Here is a 19237-nt window from a genome sequence, read left to right on the forward strand (position 1 = left end):
GCACAGTGTGTGTCCTCTTTCAAACCTCCGTTTTCACATCTCTTCTACCCTTTCTAAGAGAAGTGACTCACAGCACTGTTTCTATTAGCTATGAGCACGTTCCTGACGCACCCAAGCCTGTGCCTGAGGGACTGTCTTGGCACAGCATGGTTCCTGTAGTCAGTCCTGCGTGGATTTAAATGAATTTCTGAAGGCTCACTTTCTAGTGTGTTAGGGAAGTCAACAGAACTGAACGCCGAGGCCCCTGGATAATGAGCACGTTTACAGGTTTCAGTCTTGAGTGCCTTCTCATTATTCTATTTGTCTACATTAGCAATGAAATCTGCAGAAACAGCTGAATGAAGGCTTAAGGCAGAGGACCACGCCCACGCAGACTCGGTGAAAGGGGCAGTAATTTGAGGACCCACTTTAGCCATCAAAGGGTCTTCCCCTCCTCACAGCTGCTTGCCACCCTCCCCAAGAGGCCGAGGGCAGTGCTTGAAGCCACCGAGGCCCCAGAGAGCTACCCTGCTCGACCTCTCAGAAAGTTCTACCCCAGATCTGGCAGGTACAGTGACCGGAAGTGGAATCCGCCAGCTTGTTGCTTAGCAACGAATGAACCAGGGACGCTAAAGCTCCCAGCTCAGAGAGAGAGGAGTCTGAGCGAGCTGTCCGGCGGCGAATAACTCTGGTCTCCTTCCTGGGTCCCTTAGCAGCGATCCCGGCCGGCCCTGCGTGGCCCGCAAGTCCTTGCCGCCATGAGCAGCGAGCAGGTGAGAGCGGGGCCACCAGGGTCGCTGGTCCCGGGGGGGCCAGGCGGGCAGGAGCAGTGCGGGCTGCGCCCTCGGGGAACCTCGACTCTATACCTCCCCGGCGTTGAGTGTTTCCCTCCGGTTCCCTTCCCAACCGCTGGACCTCGTTGTTGTTGTAACAACGGGATGGGACGCAACACTCTCAAGATGTACGGGCTGCAGAAACTGGCTCCACAGCGACCCCAGCTGCACTCCGGGAGTGTCTGGGTGGCAGGAGGCTGGGCGGGACGTCACTGTGGGCGTGGTCTCCCCTTCCTCCCCACCCTCAGGCTTTTTGCAAAGCCTTCCCACCCAAGCTGGCCTGGGGTCCGCTATTTAGGCCAGGCTGGCCTTGAACTCACAGAACCCTCTTTCGCCCCCGCCAGTGCTGAGATTATAGGCCACCCCGGGTTGTCACTTAGTCCTGTGGTGTGTAATAAAAGATGCAATCTACAATAGTTACGTTGTAAAAATAAAAATCTTTCTTTGTTGAACTTGAGTAACTATAACATGAAACTTGGTCAGTGGTTTTGATGCCAGCGCAACCCAAATAAAAAGGAGTTGATTTTCAATCTGAAAATTGTACTCAGCTTTTAAGATTTTTTTCATCACTTCATAGTGGTTTCTCTTATAAATTTTGTTGTGAAGATGTTCGTAAAAGATGACTTGGGGGAGGGGGTTGGGGAGATGGCTTAGTGCTTAAGAGCTTGACGTGAAGCCATGAAGACATAGACTCAAATCCCCAGCACCCACTTCAAGGCCCAGAGTGACTGAGCTTGCCTATAACCCCAGCACTGTGAGGGGCAGAGATAGGAGGGTGGCTGCAACTTCCTGTCCAACCCCTTAGTTTCTGGTTCAGTGAGAGACCCTGTCTCAAAGTAGTAAGTCAGTGAGTGATTTACTGGCTTCTGTGCATAGGCAGTGGCACCTGTGTACAAAACATGGACATATAACACACACACACACACACACACACGGGCACACACACACACACACACGGGCACACACACACATACACACGGGCACACACACACGGGCACACGGGCACGCACAGACACGGGCACGCACAGACACGGGCACATGCACACACGGGCACACGCACACATGGGCACACACGGGGGCACACACACACACACACACACACACACACACACACACACGGGCACACACACACGCACACATGGGCACGCACACACACTCTCATAGTGGAGGGCAGTTTAAAGTCTTATTGTAATGTTCAGGTTTTGTTGCTGTGACAAAGTAGAGCAAGGCAACTCAGAGAGGAAATACTTATTTTGTCTCCTGGTTTTAGAGGTCACTGGGCTCTGGGCGTTTCTGGGCACTGTACTGAAAGGCACAAAGGCAGGAAGGACACGGTAGATCTTAACAAAATCACAACTCGTTATGATTGAGTTACTCATTTGCTCGATGCCAAGTAAGTCTTTGGCCCAATCATGGGACCATAGTCTATACTGCCAAAATCTAAAACACCTCTTTTATTGACTGTACAGTGGCTTTCCTGGAAAGGTATTTTTATTAATTACTTTCACCCATCCAGCTCGAGCTAGGAAGCAGCCACTAAATCATCATTGGAAGTCAAGTTTGCTTCATCTTTATAAAATGATACTGGGACCCGAACCCCCGGCCTCCGGACGATCCCCAGAAGGGTCATGGTTCATTGAAGAAATCTTGGGATCACCATGAACCGGCATTATTAAGCCTCCTGGGATTTCTGCCACTTTCCATGCACTGTTTTAAGCAGCAGAGGGCGCTCTCCTACTGTTTCGGCTGATTCTGCAATTTTAAAACTCATCTTGATCCTTCTATGCTATTTTAAGAGTACAGTTTTCCTTTTGAAAAGATGAAAGTTTTATACTTTAATCTAAAACAAATAAAATGGATTAAATTTTCGGAAATTCCATTTTAAGGTGACATTTACTTACGTATTCATTCCATTTGAAGAAGTGAGCAGGGGACAGGATCGTATTTACTGAGGAGGTTTTAACATACTCATCTCATTAGCGGAAGGTTGAGAGGGACGTGGCATTTTCCAGAGATAGCTGTCTGGGTTTTTCTCTTAAGTTCGGTATTTAAAGAGAAATATAAGTCTTTTCCAGTTGCTCATTTCATTTTTAATGCTAGGGAAAAACTTCAGACACTTCAAAGACTCAGTTGAAGAAGTTTTCAGAATTTAAAAAATGTCACTTCTGAGCGATGAGGAAAATCCTCACAAACGGGCTGTAGCTTGTGGGCAGGGGAAGTTTCACTGCTGCAGGCCCACTGTGCTCAGCACTCGTTAATGTTACAGAGCCAAGTGACCATCATTTGTCTGCCCACGCTTAACTGCTTAAAGCGATGATGATGATGATGATGATGATGTTTTTCGAGATAAGGTTTCTTTGTATAGTCCTGGCTGTCCTGGAACTTGTCCTGTAGACCAAGCTGGCCCTGACCTCACAGCAATCTGCCAGCTTCTGCTTCTTGAGTGTTGGGGTTAAAGGTGTGTGCCACCACTGCCTGGCTAAAAAATAAAAAATAAAATTTTTTTTTATCTGTATGAGAGTTTTACTTGTATATGTGTGTGCACCATGTGTGCAGTGCCCTCAAAGGCCAGAAGAGGGCATTAGAACCTCTGGGTCAGTGTTGGGAACAAGCCCAGGCCCTCTGCAAAAGTAACAAGCTCTCTTAACAACTGAGCTGTCTCTCCATCGAATTGCCTGATTATCATTAAAAAGAAACCAAGATAAAGTTTACTGTGAGACAAGTACTGTAGTAACAACTTTATCAACCATAACTCAAACGTGTGACACTCATATTTGGACTAACCTGCTAAAATTTATTTTTGAAACAAGGACTTACTACAGAGTTGAGACTAACTTTGAACTCACATAATCCTCCTATCTCAGTTTCCCAAGTGCTGGGGCGCAGGCGTATGACATTATGTCTAACAACACTATTACATTTTGAGAGGTTATTGGAAATTTAGCAGAAAAAAATTGTCAATTTAACAGAAACCTTTGATTGCACAGCTAATGCTTGGGTTACGTAACAGGTTTCGCAATATCCCTTCCTAGTGTTGAGTAGATAAAAACGAAGAAAGAAAAATCTGAAGGATTAGACTCTTAGCAATTCATTGTGGAGTATAAGTTTATATTGAGTTCCTACAGAAAACAGATGGCATAGTTTAAAAGGTAATTAAAGAATAGTTGGAATGCGAGCTTTTGCAGAAGGCTGGGGGTCAGGGGTTCAGGGGGCACGGAGGAGTGTGTAGCACGCTTTATTTTAGAGCTAATGTAAAATGTGGCTGAGAGAATCAGTGAGTAAGCAGGAAGCACACGGCCCGGGCTGAGGGGTCGGTGAGCCCGTGAGAGTCCGGAACACAGCCATTGTCCCAGGACCCGCGTCCAGGGACTGTTAGTTCCATACCTCCCCAGTACTTGGACGTAAATATCCCCGCTCCCTTCCTCCTGGAACTCAGGATGTTGGGACGCCTCTTATTGGTCAGTTCTGACCGGAAGTTTGAGGCTTAGATGCTCGGATGATGCCCGGATGATGCCCGTACATGGAATTTATCATCTTCATCCCAGAGCAGGGAAAAATAGAGACTCAGGCAGGGGTAAACAATAGAGCTATGACAAATTACTGAAAATAGAGGAAGCCGTCATAGAAAGAAACTATTATAAGCAGATGCACTTTCCTCTCCACAAATCATCTGGGAGCCAGTGCCCAGCATGCGCGAATGCTCCAGATTCAAAAGCATTGGTAATGATATGATATAGTTTAACTAAAACATCTAACATCTTTTTTCCCCCAAATTTATTCCTGAACACAAAAATGGAGGACAAAAGGGCTGGAGAGATGGTTCATCAGTTAAGAGCACTGACTGCTCTTCCAAAGGCCCTGAGTTCAAATCCCAGAAACCACATGGTGGCTCATAAACCATCTGAAATGAGATCTGATGCCCACTTCTGGGGTGTCTGAAGATAGTTCATATAATAAATATAATAAACTTACATGTAATAAACAAATGCTTACATATAATAAATAAATAAATCTTTTTAAAAAATGGAGGACAGAGGCTGACTTACAGAAGCCTGTTCTTTCCTTCCATTGTGTGTCCCAGGCTATTGAACTCATGTGGTCAGGCTTGGTGGTAAGTGCCTTAACTGCACGGTCATTTGCTCTGGTTAAGTAGCTTATTTTATTTTAATTGAACTCTAACTAATTAATTCTGTTAACTGACACAAGTTAGAATTATCTGTAAAAACAAAAACAAAAACAAAAAACAAAAAACAAAAATGGAACAACCTCTGTGCAGAAAGTATCTCTCTTCTAACTATGGCCTGCGGGCAAGTCTGTGGGGTGTTTACTCTGTGGCGGGCCCAGCACACTGTGGGTGGGGCCACACCTGGGCAAGTGTCCTGAAGCACAGAAGGCAGGCTGCATAGCCAGCAAGCAGTGCTCCTCCACAGTTTCCGCTTCAGCTCCTGTTTTGGGTTCCTGCCTTGGGTTCCCCGATGATGGAATATAACCTGTAAGCCAAATAAATCACAGCCATAGAAACCCTAACTGAGACACCATCTTACCAACCCTGAAACTGCTTCTTAATTTCAACTTTCAACTGCTTAGTACTAGTCTCTCTCTCTCTCTCTCTCTCTCTCTCTCTCTCTCTCTCCTGTGTGTGTGTGTGTGTGTGTGTGTGTGTGCACATACACACGCGCTCATGCACGCATGCACATGTATGAATTTTGTATCTTGCAACCTTGCCGAATGAACTAATTAGTTTTAATAATTCCTTGGTGTATTATAAAATTTTCTCTATATAAGATCATACTATCTGTAAGTCATGTTTTAGGATATTTTGGATGATATGCTTGACTTTAAGACTAAACAGTGTAAAATTTGGCTGAGTGAATTAAATTAAACTGGCTCTTGCCTCCCTTCACAGGATAAACAATCCAGTAAAGAAAAATCCAAGACACCAGTGAGATTCCTACCACAGTTGCCTATGGTAATTTGTTAATATATTATCATTCTTTATTCTGTTAAAAATAGTGTTGCTTACATAGTGTTGCTTACTATTGTCTGATTTCAAATTCTGTGTTCTAGTTGATTCTATCCTGATGGAAAAATCCTGTGTGGTGCATATCCACATTAGTAATTTCTAGCATGGATGGATTGTTTGAGGAATCTGAGGCAAAGAAATCCCAGATGATTTCAAGGAGAGGTGTCAGTGTTGGCGTCAGGAAACAAGGGCTTTCATCACAGTGATGTGTCTGGCACTGTGACCTCTGAGGGGGTCATTTGTTTCTCTGAACCACCTTCATGACATCCGAGGAGATGGCTCTTCTAGTATGGAAGGCTGTACGACAAAAGATTTTGTAGACTTTGGCTTTTGCTTTCAATATTTCTCCATAAATTACCATTGTCTGTGGAAAAGGCAGCAAATAGGCATTGTTAGTGGACAAAGCATTGGAAAAGTTAGGTTCCATTGCAGTGAAACTTGCTATTTACTAGTTATGTTGGTTTTAATGACTTTGAATTACACTCTGATTACTTCTAAGAGTTGAGTTTAAGAGTTTCAGAACAGATATTATTTTGCAATATATTTTCAAGTCTTAGAATGAAATCTATGATGGAATATGCATTGCTTTGTACAGGGAAGATTCCTAACATTTTTTTTCTGTTTCTTTTATTAAATAAATGCATCAAAACAAAAAAACAGAAACTTAAATGAAAGCATTAAGGGAATAATTTTGAACATTTCGAAGCACCTGTTTTAATTTTCAGTCTATTTGCAATGTTTAAGCCAGGATTATTAGAAGCCTTATAAGTAAAACCACAACTTTCTTACATTTAGCAATGTTTTTATGTTTTCTAGTTCACAAATCAAAGTACTGAAATAAAAAACAATATCTTTTTAAAACTTAACAAATTATAAAATTGAAAGTGTTGCTGTTGGGTGTTTGAACCTGTTAGACTTGTGTTTGGTCACTGATTGAGTGTTTGGGGTCAGATGAATGAGTCTTTCATGCCAATAAACCATATGGTTATTTAAAATGTGTTTTCTGGCTGATTGAAAAGCTTACAGAATGCTCATATTTGAGCGTGTCTTATGGGTTTTGTTTTATATTTTTGAATATTTGTGATTTATGAGAAATCATACTTTTGGGATAGTTTAACATAATCTATTCCCTTGCTGGTATCTAAACATTAAGTTCACACTTGTGTGAAAGCACTGGAGCTTCACAAAGTCTTAGAGGTCTGACCCAGCACAATTACTCTATGCTCATGAAATGTGACAGAAGTGAGATAGCCCTCCTCTATCTTGTAGTCCTGCTTCGGGGCACAGGTGGCCTTTGTGCCTTGGGCACCAGGACGAACGATAAAGGACACTTTTTCAACTCTTGCTGACCTGCAATGTCTATGCAGTACAGGTCATATGGCAACAAAATGGAGGAGATAGTTTGGAAGTGAGATAGTTTGAAGAATGTGGATGAGAGCTTTGAAAACCAAGACCAAGGTTTGTTTCTCCCTTCCTGGGAATTTGTTTATGTTTCTGATCAGAGTGGTCAGCAGGTTCCTAGGAAGGCTGAGGCAGCCTTCTGTCACAGCACTGCCTGTAAACCAAGACCCGTGTCTTCTGCTGCCTGCCATGTTTAAGACTGCTGTCAGCCTAGTCCCACCACGGACCTTACTCTCTTCGTATGTACTGTGTTCACTGTTTCTAAAAGTATGTGTGGAATATTTTGTATCTCTTTGTACTGTCAATAGGGTAACGGAATAACTTGTCATCCAAAACATTGAAAGAGAAAGTACTCCTAACTGTGCTTGGGCAAAAGGTGTAAAGTGAGACTATGTTCTCATAAATTGGGATTAAAGTCACCACAAGAGGGACTGCAGTGACTTTGGAGCCAGAGTCCAAAACCCCTATCGTCCATGATATAAGATGATACAAGAGCACCCCTATCCTTCACTCTGGTTTTAGGTTCTCACATAAACTTAACTTTTCAGAGTCACTTTTTATCCTGTCTCATCTGGCACATCACCGAGTCTTCACTCTTTGATTTTTCTCTGTTAGATTATTACTTCTTGGTACTGTATGACACATCCATTCTGATACAGCTGTGTACCCCACCTGAGTGTAGGCACCATGAGGGGAGGACCAGGTACGACACACTGCCTTAAGTAAAGCCAGCATATGGTAGTGGCTCAGTAGTTCCTTGTTTGAAAGGAATGACTTGCCTTTGGGCTGAGTTAACCCTCGGACCCTGGCTTCGCCCCAATAGCTTCTCTCAAGCTTGCTCCTGTGTTTTGGCCTCCAGTTCCTGATGCCCTTCCTGTCTTCAGTTAGCACATTGCTATCCTTCTCTGTGGAGAGCCAATTTTATTCAAGGTTTGGCTGCCATCAGTTTTTCATTTGAAAATTTCAAAAGACTGAAAGAATTTTGACTATTCTTTACATTCTGTCCTGGTTAGACACACATCGTGTTTTATATGTAAAACAGAAAACAGACCATTCCTTATCTGTATAAAAGACATGACAGTGTTCCAATAGCATTTGTGTCAAAATTTTTAATATTAAATTATATTAAATATTCATTAAGTAATAGTAAATGTGCTACTTTATAATAACTTTATGGACTATGCCAAATATGATACAGTCAGTATAAAATATAATGTAATCAATTTGAAGAATTGTAGTGAAATAATTTACATCTTCTGCTTTCAATTATCTTCAAAATCCAGCACAAATTTTATTTGTATTACGTTTCCGGTCAGAGCAGCCATATTTCAAGTGATTTTAGCCACAGAGGACTGAGGGGGCTGCTTGGCAGAATAGGTGTAAAGACCAGGCTAGACCCTGGAAGAGCCACTCTCTGTAGATCTCAAGGAGAGTGCTCAAGGTCCATTGTTTTCCACAAAGCTTAGCCTCGGAACTCAGGGAAGGCAGTGTCTGCTGAGGCTCACCTGCTGCTGAGGTGGTGCCACCTGCTGGGATGCTGAAACCCTGAGAGAAAATCTCTGTCTCTCTGGCACTTGGCACTTGGTGACACTTGTAGAAAGCCACCATGAAATGCCAGTAAAATGCGCTAGAGGATCAGCATCGGGTCAGCGACACAAAGGGGAGAGAGTGTGCCCTGGCCAGGTGCTGAGTGCTGGCCGCCAGCCACACCAAGTGACTGAGAAAAACCACCGGACAATACAAAATTTGTGTTAATGTTCTTTTCCTCTTTCGTGTGTTTTATGCAGGATAAACTATCCAGCAAAGAAAAAGCCAAGCTGCCGACAAGAGTGTTACCACAGTTAACTTTGGTAATTTATCTATATAATTTCTAAAATGTTGCCATTTGTAGGCTTGGGTTTTTCTAAAACCTACTTTTTAATAAGAGTTCTCAAACGCTTTGGTTCGCCATCTAGCCCACTGTCCAAAGGTAGGGGAGAAAAGATGGTAAATAGGACAAGAGGATGTGGACATGTTTAGAAGTTGTAGTTCTTTAGGGCCATTCCGATCTCCATTTGTAAGGACACCAGCAGTCCAGGTCAGTAGTGACAGGATACCAATCGGGAGTCAGCAGTGATGGCGGGATCCAGCAGAAACCATCAGAGCCCTGTTGAAAGGACACCTGTCAGCAGGGATGGCCAGAATCAGCCAGGAGGCCAGGGAAGTTCTCTGCTGTGCCTCTCTCTCGGTGAATGGAAAATCAGTGAAGACACGAGATCAAGAAAGCCATGCAAAGCCGGCTGCGCAAGCACCATTACTGTCCAGTGAATCCGATTTATACGTTCTCCAAACATCACGTCGCATCCTACCACAGGTTTTGCCTCAGCAACACACCACGTGAGTCTGCATCACCTGATATATCCAGAAATTTCCACTTCAGCAGTTTTCAAAGGTTTATTGGTTCCAAACTGAAAACGAAATACCGAATTTCTGTTTGTGTTCTGATTTGATTCTTTTCTGATAGAGAAATTCACACACACACACACACACACACACACACACACACACACACACACACACAAATATATATGTATATATCATTGTGCCCATAATTTCTTATTGTTTACAGAATATTCAATGAAAAATAAAGACATTTATCAAGATGGATTAGCAGGAATATCACTGTCAGGAAGTAATGGCTCAGAACAGAACCCCATGATCTTTGGGGAGTCATTTCCTTCTTTGAGTCTCAGACTCTGAAAATGGGAGTATTTGATTATCTCTGTGGTGATGTACCTTTCAGTGCTAAAAGGTCATTCAACAAAGGATCTTGCGGGTCCTTGAATGATCAGGGTCCTATGGGAAAGACAGTGGGTATTTTAATTACTGAAGCACTGGACTAGTTAATGCTGAGTCTCTTTCATAGCTATCCTGAATTCAATACCATCTTCAATACCATCAAATCACCTTCTTGTAGCTTCTGGGATTTAAATTTAAATAGGGATTCAGCAAAGTCCATTTTTTTTTTTTTAAGAACATGAGGTTATATGGAATTTTTTTTCTTGCCACAGTGCAACAGAACTGAAAAAATCATAAGAAAACCTTAGCAAATTATACAAATCATTGTGATTAAACAAACTGCTTTTTAACTACAAATGAAGGAAAAGTTGAGAAGGAAATTTAAAAACAAAATGAAATTGGGAAGATAATATTCCAGAATGTGCGAACTAAGCCCTGAGAAAGGTCATAGGGCGGTCGATGGCAAAGTAGAAAGATGGCCCTGATTAAGCCCTTTCTGCATTTCAGCAAGCAGGACCCCAAGGAGACTAGGAAAGGAGAGAGATCAAGAAAAGGGAATGGTCTCTGAAAAGTCATCCCTGGTGGATCTGAGAAACAAAACAAAACAAAAAACCAAAAACCAAACCAAACCAAACCAAACAAAACCAAACAAAACCAAATCACAACAAAACAAACCCAAAAAACAAAAGCAAAACTCAGCAAAGCTGGGAAAATGTAGATTTCAAATGAAAAGGGAGACGCCACAACTTAACACCACAGGAATAAAATTATTGGGCTCGAGATTGTCATGCCCAACTGTGTGATGACGGATTCGAAAACCTAGAAGGAACAGATGAATTCCTGGACACCTACCCCCTTTAGTGAGGATGCAGGGGTGGGGCACTAAGTCACAGCTGGACAGGTGGAGGAGCCCAGCCTGCTGGTGTCAGTAGCCACAAAGAGCAGGGATGCAGTGCACATTTCAGAAAGTTAACAGGGTTTTTAAAGCTTCCTCCACAAACAATACATTTTCAAGGAGATTGGTTTAGCCTCGATTAGATATGACACAATGTGTGCAAGTACTGAAGCACCCCATGGTGGTCCCTGGGTGTGTATTGATTGGTGTGAATGTCACACTGTTCTCCATCTGATAAAACCAAGTTGAAAGACATCTCGTAGAGAGTGGCTGACACTGGAATAGACACTCCAGGTTTGGGTAATAAACACTCATAATCAAGTACCATCCGGGCTTTTGTGACTATTTCCTGATAATGTCCAGGCAAGGGAAGATTTGCTGCTGATGTCTGTGTGTCTCCCCTGATGTACTTAGGAAAATGTTGGAGCTGCCCGTACAGATACTCATGCATTAAATGAAGCATTTTCTATGTTACTTACTACCATTACTTAAATTTTCTATTTTAGACAGGAGTCAAGCCCCAGTGGCAGCAGACTGCGCCATCATTCCACTTAAATATCAAACAGGAAAACCCGATTCTAGAACCCTATACTGTTAAAAATGAGCAGTCGTATGGTAAGAACTTTATTTTTCTTACTAAAAACATGGATAGTTAATAAAGCCATCAAATTATAAAATCCAAGCAGTACACATCATGTAGAAAAATTTCTTTATACATTTACTATCATAAAATAATTGTTTCCAGGTCCTAGTTATTTGAGGCCAGTCAATGCTTTTTGTGAAAAAAGCATTTATTTTTTTAAATTCTAGTTTGTTCTATCATTTCACCTGTACATGCACATACATAGACACATGCACAACACACACACACACACACACACACACAACATCATCATTATCATCATCGTCACATTCTGTTCCATTCTCTTTTCTTATCCCCCTTCCTCTCTCACAGGTCCCCAACCCCTTTCTTCTAGCAAGTCTCTTCTGTATTTACTTAGGGTTGCCTGCATGAACATGGGAAAGGTAACTTATGGTGGCTACCACTTAGGGATACCATCCCTTCTCTGTCTTAGAGAGCCAACCCTTGACTGCCCGAGGTTCCTCAGGGAGGGGTGTGACCTTATGAGCTCACCTCTCTTTACAGAGTTGATGGACCTTCTGTGTCAAAACTTTTTTTTTTTCTAAGAATGTCCTAAGTTGTGGATAATATTTCCAAATTAGTCATCTAAAAAATAATTTTACTCTAGGGCCTGAAGGGTAGTCACTCAGTCAGTAAACATGAGGACTAAGGGCCTGAGTCCAGCTGTAGCTGTGTGCCCGTACAGGCTCAGTGCTAAGACGACATGGGGGGGTGTCAAGGTTGGCTGGCTAGCCATCCAGCCCATGAGAGTCAGGTGACAAAGACATGCTTCTGACACGTGTGCACACAGAGATACACGTGACCATCTTTAAGAATTCTAATGTATCAACACTTATTAGAGTGATTACATTTCACAATTGCATGCTTTTGAAACCAGGGATCTTTTAAATTTTTCTTGAACAGTATAACTTTTTTTTTTAATCATAGTCTACATTTTAATCCTTTTAAGAGACTCTAATGAAACTGTTTATTATATTAATCAAAGCACCACACAATCCAACAATATTATTAAAATAATTAGAGGATTCTGTCATGGTGACTTAAAGTAGGCACTTAATTTTTTGTAGTAAAGCCATATACATCATGATTCTTTGAGATGAGAATGTAAAGTATGGAATATTTTTCTAGATGGTGCGGCCACGTCTTAGTCTAAGGACTTACATGCTTTAGCCTACCTTTAACATGAACAACTGTTGCTTTTTAAATTTAAGCTGAATATATGGAGCACGCTGGGAAAAAAGGCAAATTACTGGACCAAATTGATGATAGCCGTTCTGCACCATCGACTTCCAGATCGAAGGTCAAATCTCCACATAAGGAGAGAGAGAATTTCAGAAGCACCCTCGTCAACGTCATTATGTGAGTGCTGCCAGCTAACCAGCGTGTTACCTCAGGAAAGCCCTGGGAAGTAACACTGAAAATAGAAGCACCCCGTACATCTCTAGTGGGTGCCTCCAAGCCTTGTTACAGCGAGGTTAGTGGAAGAAGAGAGAATGGAAGAGTTTGAGTCTACCCTGTGAAGTATGTCTCACTTTTAAATGGCACCACTTGTAAAGGTGCCCCTGCTAGCATTTGATGTCAGACAAGTGAGCAGGGACCAGGTGGGAGTTCTGGCTGTCATCATGGTGGCTGGGAGAGGATGTGGTTGCCTCCCACCGCCATGTTGTCTGTTCAGGTGACACAATGACTTTTGTGATGTTGGAGGTCTCCGTGTAGAACAGGACTTAGTGTGGAAGGGTAAGCAGGGTGAACATGCCTGGCCTTACCCAGCCTGGGTTTCTGAGCTTTCCATGGAGACAGAGGAGGCTCTGATGATGCCCTCTTTGCCCCGTTTCCACACAGCTTTGTGTAGGTTGTTTGGTGCTCTCTCTTTTGTTTCATTCTGACTCTCAGGGTGCTAACTGCTGCCCATTTAGCACATAGGATTTCATGACCCATTGTGTTAAGTGGTGTAGTCATAGAAGGTTGCTTGCTTCCACCGTGGGCCATTTCTCTATCTGGAGGGGAACAGTGGGTGCTGAGAGCTTACGGAGAGCAAGTCTTCTCACAGGTAGATGTGAATGTTGTTTCTATCTATTTGTTTGTTTGGTTTTTTGGTTTTGATTTTTGTTTATTTGTTTCATCCAGGATCTTACTATATAGTCCTGGATAAAGTCAAATTCACAATCCTGTCTGTATCCTCAAGTGCTGGAGGAAACATAGGCTTGTACCATCACATCTAGTCTAGAGTGGTTTTGAGTTTGCTGTTGACCATGCCATGAGAAGATTAGCATCTTGGGCCACTTGCGTCACTTTTGTTGTTTTCTTTGCATGAGCTCATTCAGATCAGCAGGTGTATAGTCAACACCAAATCCTTGGGAGAAAGAGCCCATAGTTACACATTTGTGGAAGAAAAGCTCCTCGACCCTATTCCTGGTATTGGGGGTTGAACCCAAGACATCATGCATGCTAAGTAAGTACTGTATTGTTGAACTATGTACGCAATCCTCTTTTAACTTTTAGCTCAAGATAGTGTTTTATTATGTAGCCTAAAACTTGGCGTCATTTTTACATCAGCCTCAGTAGTAGCTGGTACTGTCGACATGTGCCATAACACCCTACAGGAAATATCATCTTGTTTTGCTCCTTCCTATTCGTTGTGCCCTCCTCTTTCCTTCCTCTCCCCCCTTACCTGGTTTAGATATAACATTGGTTCAGATATAATATGGTTTAGATATAACAATTTACACGCATAAAATAGCAGCACTTAGTGAGTAGATGGACCCAGTGTTACTGACCGGCTCTTTGGAAAGTGAACCTGTCTCCTTAGCTTGGGAAGACGGGCCCCAGAAGGGCCCCAGTCAAACCCCGCAGATGCCACAGCATGGCCTGGCAAGATCTTACTTGATGCAACTTCTTGTAATTTCTAGGCCTCATTTAAAAAGGAAAGAAAGAAGAATGAGTCTTGGGTTTCAGTTTGATACAGGGTCTCAGTCTGAGTTCCTCATTTCACTTGGGCTTGTAGAATTATCTTCTTCCTCACTTAAGCATGAAGACCTGGGGCCCCAGTCACCCTCTCCCATTCCCATGTCTTTTTCCTTCAGCCCTTCTTTGACTCCCACCCAATTTCTTGAAAGATTTTTCTTGATTATTATTTTTTACACACAAACACACATACACACACACACACACACACACACAGTGAAATACACCCTGCTGAGTCCATTTAGTGTTTGTGTATATACATACATATGCTGTATGTATATGGTTTCAGGGCTGGCCCAGTGATATTGACCAACTGGGGGTTCATCTGTAGGAAAGACAAATCCTCCCTTCTTAGTTTTTGGTTGCCTGTATTTTTTGGCCAAGGGTGGGGCCCTTGTGAGATTTCTCTCTTCCATATTAGCATAGCTATTGGTATTGTCATTGTTAAACTCCTTTTTAGGCAGCCATATTGTTGAGGCATCATGGGTATAACTTCCTGTCATTTCGAGGAGATACAACCTCAGCAGACTTCCTAGTCCTTTGGCTCTTACAGTCTTTCTCTCCCCCTTTCCTCAGTGTTCCTTGAGTTTTAAGTGCACGGGTTGTTTTGTACATCTGTTAGTACTCTGTACCCCAGGATCAGTTGTTCTCTGCATTGTGACTAACTACAGGTTTTTTTTTTTTTTTTTGGTGACGGTCTCTGTCTGTCTCGCTCTGTCTGGAAAGTGAGAACTACACTTACATGTAGGTATAAGGCTAAGTACTTAGAAGGCAGGTAGTAACTATTCTGTCCTAGTACAGTGTCAGCAGTAGGCTCTCCTCTGAGATCCGTGGCCTCACTAGCCCTGGGTAGTTGAAGAGATTTCTGGTACCAGACATGATTTCAATATTGTTGAGCTGTCTTTAATTCCATTTACGCATCTGTAGGTCACCACCTGCAGCATGCAAGAGCCACTATTTCACCTTTAGGGACATCTTGGCATGCTGGTTACTGCTGTGCCTCACAGACATCACAACTGGGTGGGACTACTAATTACTTCTCTCCTTGGCAGCTTCCGACACTATGAAAGCTGGTGCTCAGGGAGAAGGCTTTCAGGTTAGATCCAGCTGGAATCTCCTGAGCCCTGGGTCTGATGTGGTGTTTTCAGCAACACTCTCTGAGAGGCAAGGGATGCCAGCATCAACAGTCTATGCTGCCTTGGGAATCTCTCAGACTCCCAATGGCTCTTTTAAGGAGCATTGTCAGCCCAAGTAGCATTACTTCATCTAAGATATGTAGATAATTTTAGCCAAATATAAAAGAATATGATTCCTTAAGGCTTTTTCAAATATTCCTAGTGTTGTTTATTCCTTACCCCCTTTGTCCTGACCTCCTCCTCCTCCTCCTCGCCAGCTCCTCCCATTTTCCATCGTCCCCATTATTGCACTTTTATCTTGCTGTTTCCCTATCTAGGGCTTCTTCTTCCAATGGTCCCTTTTTACTTAACTGGCGTCCGCAGTTTATAACCTGGTTTCTCTCCAAGTTATACACTCACAGCCGAAGATCTGGATCTGAGAGCCTCAGCTGAGGGAGGACAAGGGTTTGTCTTTCTGGGTCCCGGTTACCTCAGTCAATATAATGATGATTATCAAAGGTTGGAGAGAATTTAGGTAGATTATGAAAGAACACAAAGCATCAAATATGCAGGAGGAATAAGAGGTATTTTTCCAGACAATCTTTGCAGAACAAGGGGAAATAGAGCAAATAACAACTATATAGGATAAGATCACTGAGGTGAGTAGATTACAAAGTTTTATTCTGGAAAAAAAAGCATTTGAGGCAGTCCATGTTACTAGACTTAATTGTACATTGCATTAATAAGTCACAGTATCACCCTTTGCATAATAAATACAACATTATAACTTTGCTTAAGAAAAACTTATCACTAAATTAAAAGAGATAAAATTGCAATTTATGGAATGAATGTGCAAATGAAGATGAAAGCTGACTTTTATGGGTTGAAGGAGCCTCCTTCCTTTCCTAGGCTTTGTTGTAACTAGATGCTACATGTTTGCCGAATGCTTTTTCTGTGCCTGCTGAGATGGCCCATTGGCCTTTCTCCTTCGTTCTCTTCTATATGATACATTTCACTAATGGCTTTCCTGGGTTTCACGCAGTTACTGCATACCTTAATCTGTATGATATTGCTGGATTTTACTTACTAAATTTGTTGAAGGACAATTTGAAATTCATATTTTTGTACAGAAAACTCCATAGAGCACCTTTAACCTAGTTTGGTGGCAAGTTCCTTGGTCTTTGCTTTGTCCAGCTTGGCAGGCCAAGTCACACATTTGGAATGTTGCTTCCCCACCATTTCTGTTGTAATTGGCTCTGGTAGCTTTTCCACCAGCTTATCCAGCGTTCTTTAGTCTTCCTGGTTAACGTGGGAAAGCAACAGTGTTCCTACATGTGTTCCTGCAGACCACCTGCCCAGCCTTTGATGGTGCAGTAGCCCCTTCCCCCAAACGTTGCAACTCAGGACAGACAGAAAGGACAAAGCTGGGTAGGGCTACATTGTGTCCACCCAACACCAGCTGTGCCTTCTTGCCCTCTTCCGAGGTCATAGCAGTACTGAGCCCTTCTTGAAGCCCAGTGATCTCTTCATGAGGATGGGCTCTGCTCCTCTGGCGTGCTTATGGCCGAAGCAATGGGGAGCTACTGTCCATGGCTCGGGGAACTGGTTAATTTCCCTGGTGATTACAGGACATACTGCTGCTGCAGCAGGCTGATGGCAGCTGGGACACCTAACAAAGCGATGAGGCCTCACTAGCCTGGACGTCCTGTCCAGCGCCCTGGTTCCCAGGCCCTTGCTCACAGAGGATGCGCAAAATCCGCGTCTTCTCAGCAGCAGGACACAGGCCCGCTCTCCCTCTCTTCCTCCTTTCCTTCTGGCATCTTGTTCTGCTGGAGGAGAGAGAGATTTGATGTTTTGTGATGGATTTTTTAAGCAAGGTGAGAAGTTTGGGCCTGCTGTGTCATGTCTCTAGCTCGGTAATCCAGTCTCTACTAGCCTCAAAATAAATTGGGACCGTGAGCTTTTTTTCTCCGTTTTTCTGAAGAAGTTTCTATCGAATTGGTTGGATTTCTTCCCTGACAGAATCCATTAGTGAGGCTACCTCGACCTGAAATTTTCTCTCTTGGAAATTATTAATTACTAATTTAATTAATTTGCTCGACATTGATCCAGTCTTTGTGTTTTTACTGGAGCCATGTTTGGAACCTTTTTGCCGTTGGGGTATGTGTCGCGCCCATTCAGCTGTCTAATTTTCTGTGTAATTAGCTATCAAGATAACCTCATTTTCTGCCACCTTTGGTACCAGCTGACTCTGGGTGAGGGCCTTTCTGGAGGTGCCAGGCCAGTTGCTTGACATCCTCCTGTGACAGAGGGACAGCAGCATTTTAAGCTGTGTTATCTGCCTTCTGTGACCCATGCCCTCATTGCCTGGCTTTTCTTCTTGTCTCCTCATAATCATGGGTTAAAATGAAGTGATTCACACTGCTATTTTGAACTAAAAGTGTCTTAATTTTATAAACAGAAAAACACCAATATAGCTATTTTTCACTTTTGAGAAATAAAGTATATCCTAATTTTCTTTTCTTCTTTTTTTAAAGAATAGAATCTATAAAGTATAGAATAGAGTTTATTTGGGAGGCATGGAAGATGGGAAGGGAGTAGAGGCAGAGAAAGAAGAGAGAGAGGGAGAGAGAGCGAGGGAGGGAGGGAGGAGAGGAGGGGAGGGGAGGGGAGGAGAGGGGAGGGGAGGGGAGGGGAGGGGAGGGGAGGGGAAAGGAGGCAGGCCAGGAACATGTAGGGAGAGACAGAGCAGGGAGGGGGACAAAGGGGTCAGAGAGAGAAGAGAGTCAGAGAGAGAGAAGGGTCAGAGAGCTACCCTATTTTTCTTTAGGGAAAGCATCTCCTACTCTGATTGCCTTCGTTCTGAATGGAATGCCGTCCTTCTGGAAGGAGCAGGGCTGCTCAGACTCACACCATGATGCACAGCCCCCTCTTTCCACATGTGACGAGCTTTGTGACCAAAGGGGGGCTATTTCATCTCTCTGACATTTAATTTCTTCTGTGAAGTGGGGATAATTACAACTTTCAGCCGTCCATGTGAGGCTTAGAAATAATACTTTTAAAACCACTAAGGGCTCTTATAGTTTCTGGTGGGCAGAATGTAGCCCTAGAATCGTGGGTCTGTAGAGCTGAAGGGATGCTGACACTCACTCAGAGTCAATAGTGGTTTCTACACGCCTAGTGGTCTTCTTCCCGTCCGGCCTTAGTGACTGTACTCTTCTAGACATTATTCACACCAAGGATGAAAGGCGGCGGATGCTGATGTAGGAAGGCTGGCAGGATGAGGATTCTGCACTAAAAACAACCACAGATTCCACTTACTGAAGTCATGCATTTATAGTGGTGCAATGTGAACCCAGATTTGATGATCTGAAAACACAGTATTTTGTTTTTTATTAGTTCCTTTCTGGGCAAGCAACGGCATAATGAGATTACATTTGTGGTTAGAATAATCAATTCTTGTCTTCTTATGTACTGAATATTATGAGGATTTCCCCCACTACTTTCATATTCATATTCTGCTGTTTGGTAAGGATTTATTGATTACCTATCATCTATTAAATTAAATGGACTTTTCTTACATACTTTAAAACCACAATATGATGT

General features: G+C 42.9%; 1 protein-coding gene across 1 annotated transcript in view; it reads left to right on the forward strand.

Annotated features, from left to right (window-relative positions):
• Positions 1-737: 737 nt before the first annotated feature.
• The window catches only part of Dnah7 (dynein axonemal heavy chain 7), a 262532-nt gene continuing 244032 nt past the window's right edge, over positions 738-19237 (forward strand). The window contains 6 exon segments of the mRNA XM_052192567.1: positions 738-785; positions 788-839; positions 842-906; positions 909-992; positions 11416-11524; positions 12764-12911. Coding sequence (XP_052048527.1) covers positions 738-785; positions 788-839; positions 842-906; positions 909-992; positions 11416-11524; positions 12764-12911 — 506 coding nt within the window.

This window comes from Apodemus sylvaticus, chromosome 9, assembly GCF_947179515.1.
Source record: "Apodemus sylvaticus chromosome 9, mApoSyl1.1, whole genome shotgun sequence".
NCBI lineage: Eukaryota > Metazoa > Chordata > Mammalia > Rodentia > Muridae > Apodemus > Apodemus sylvaticus.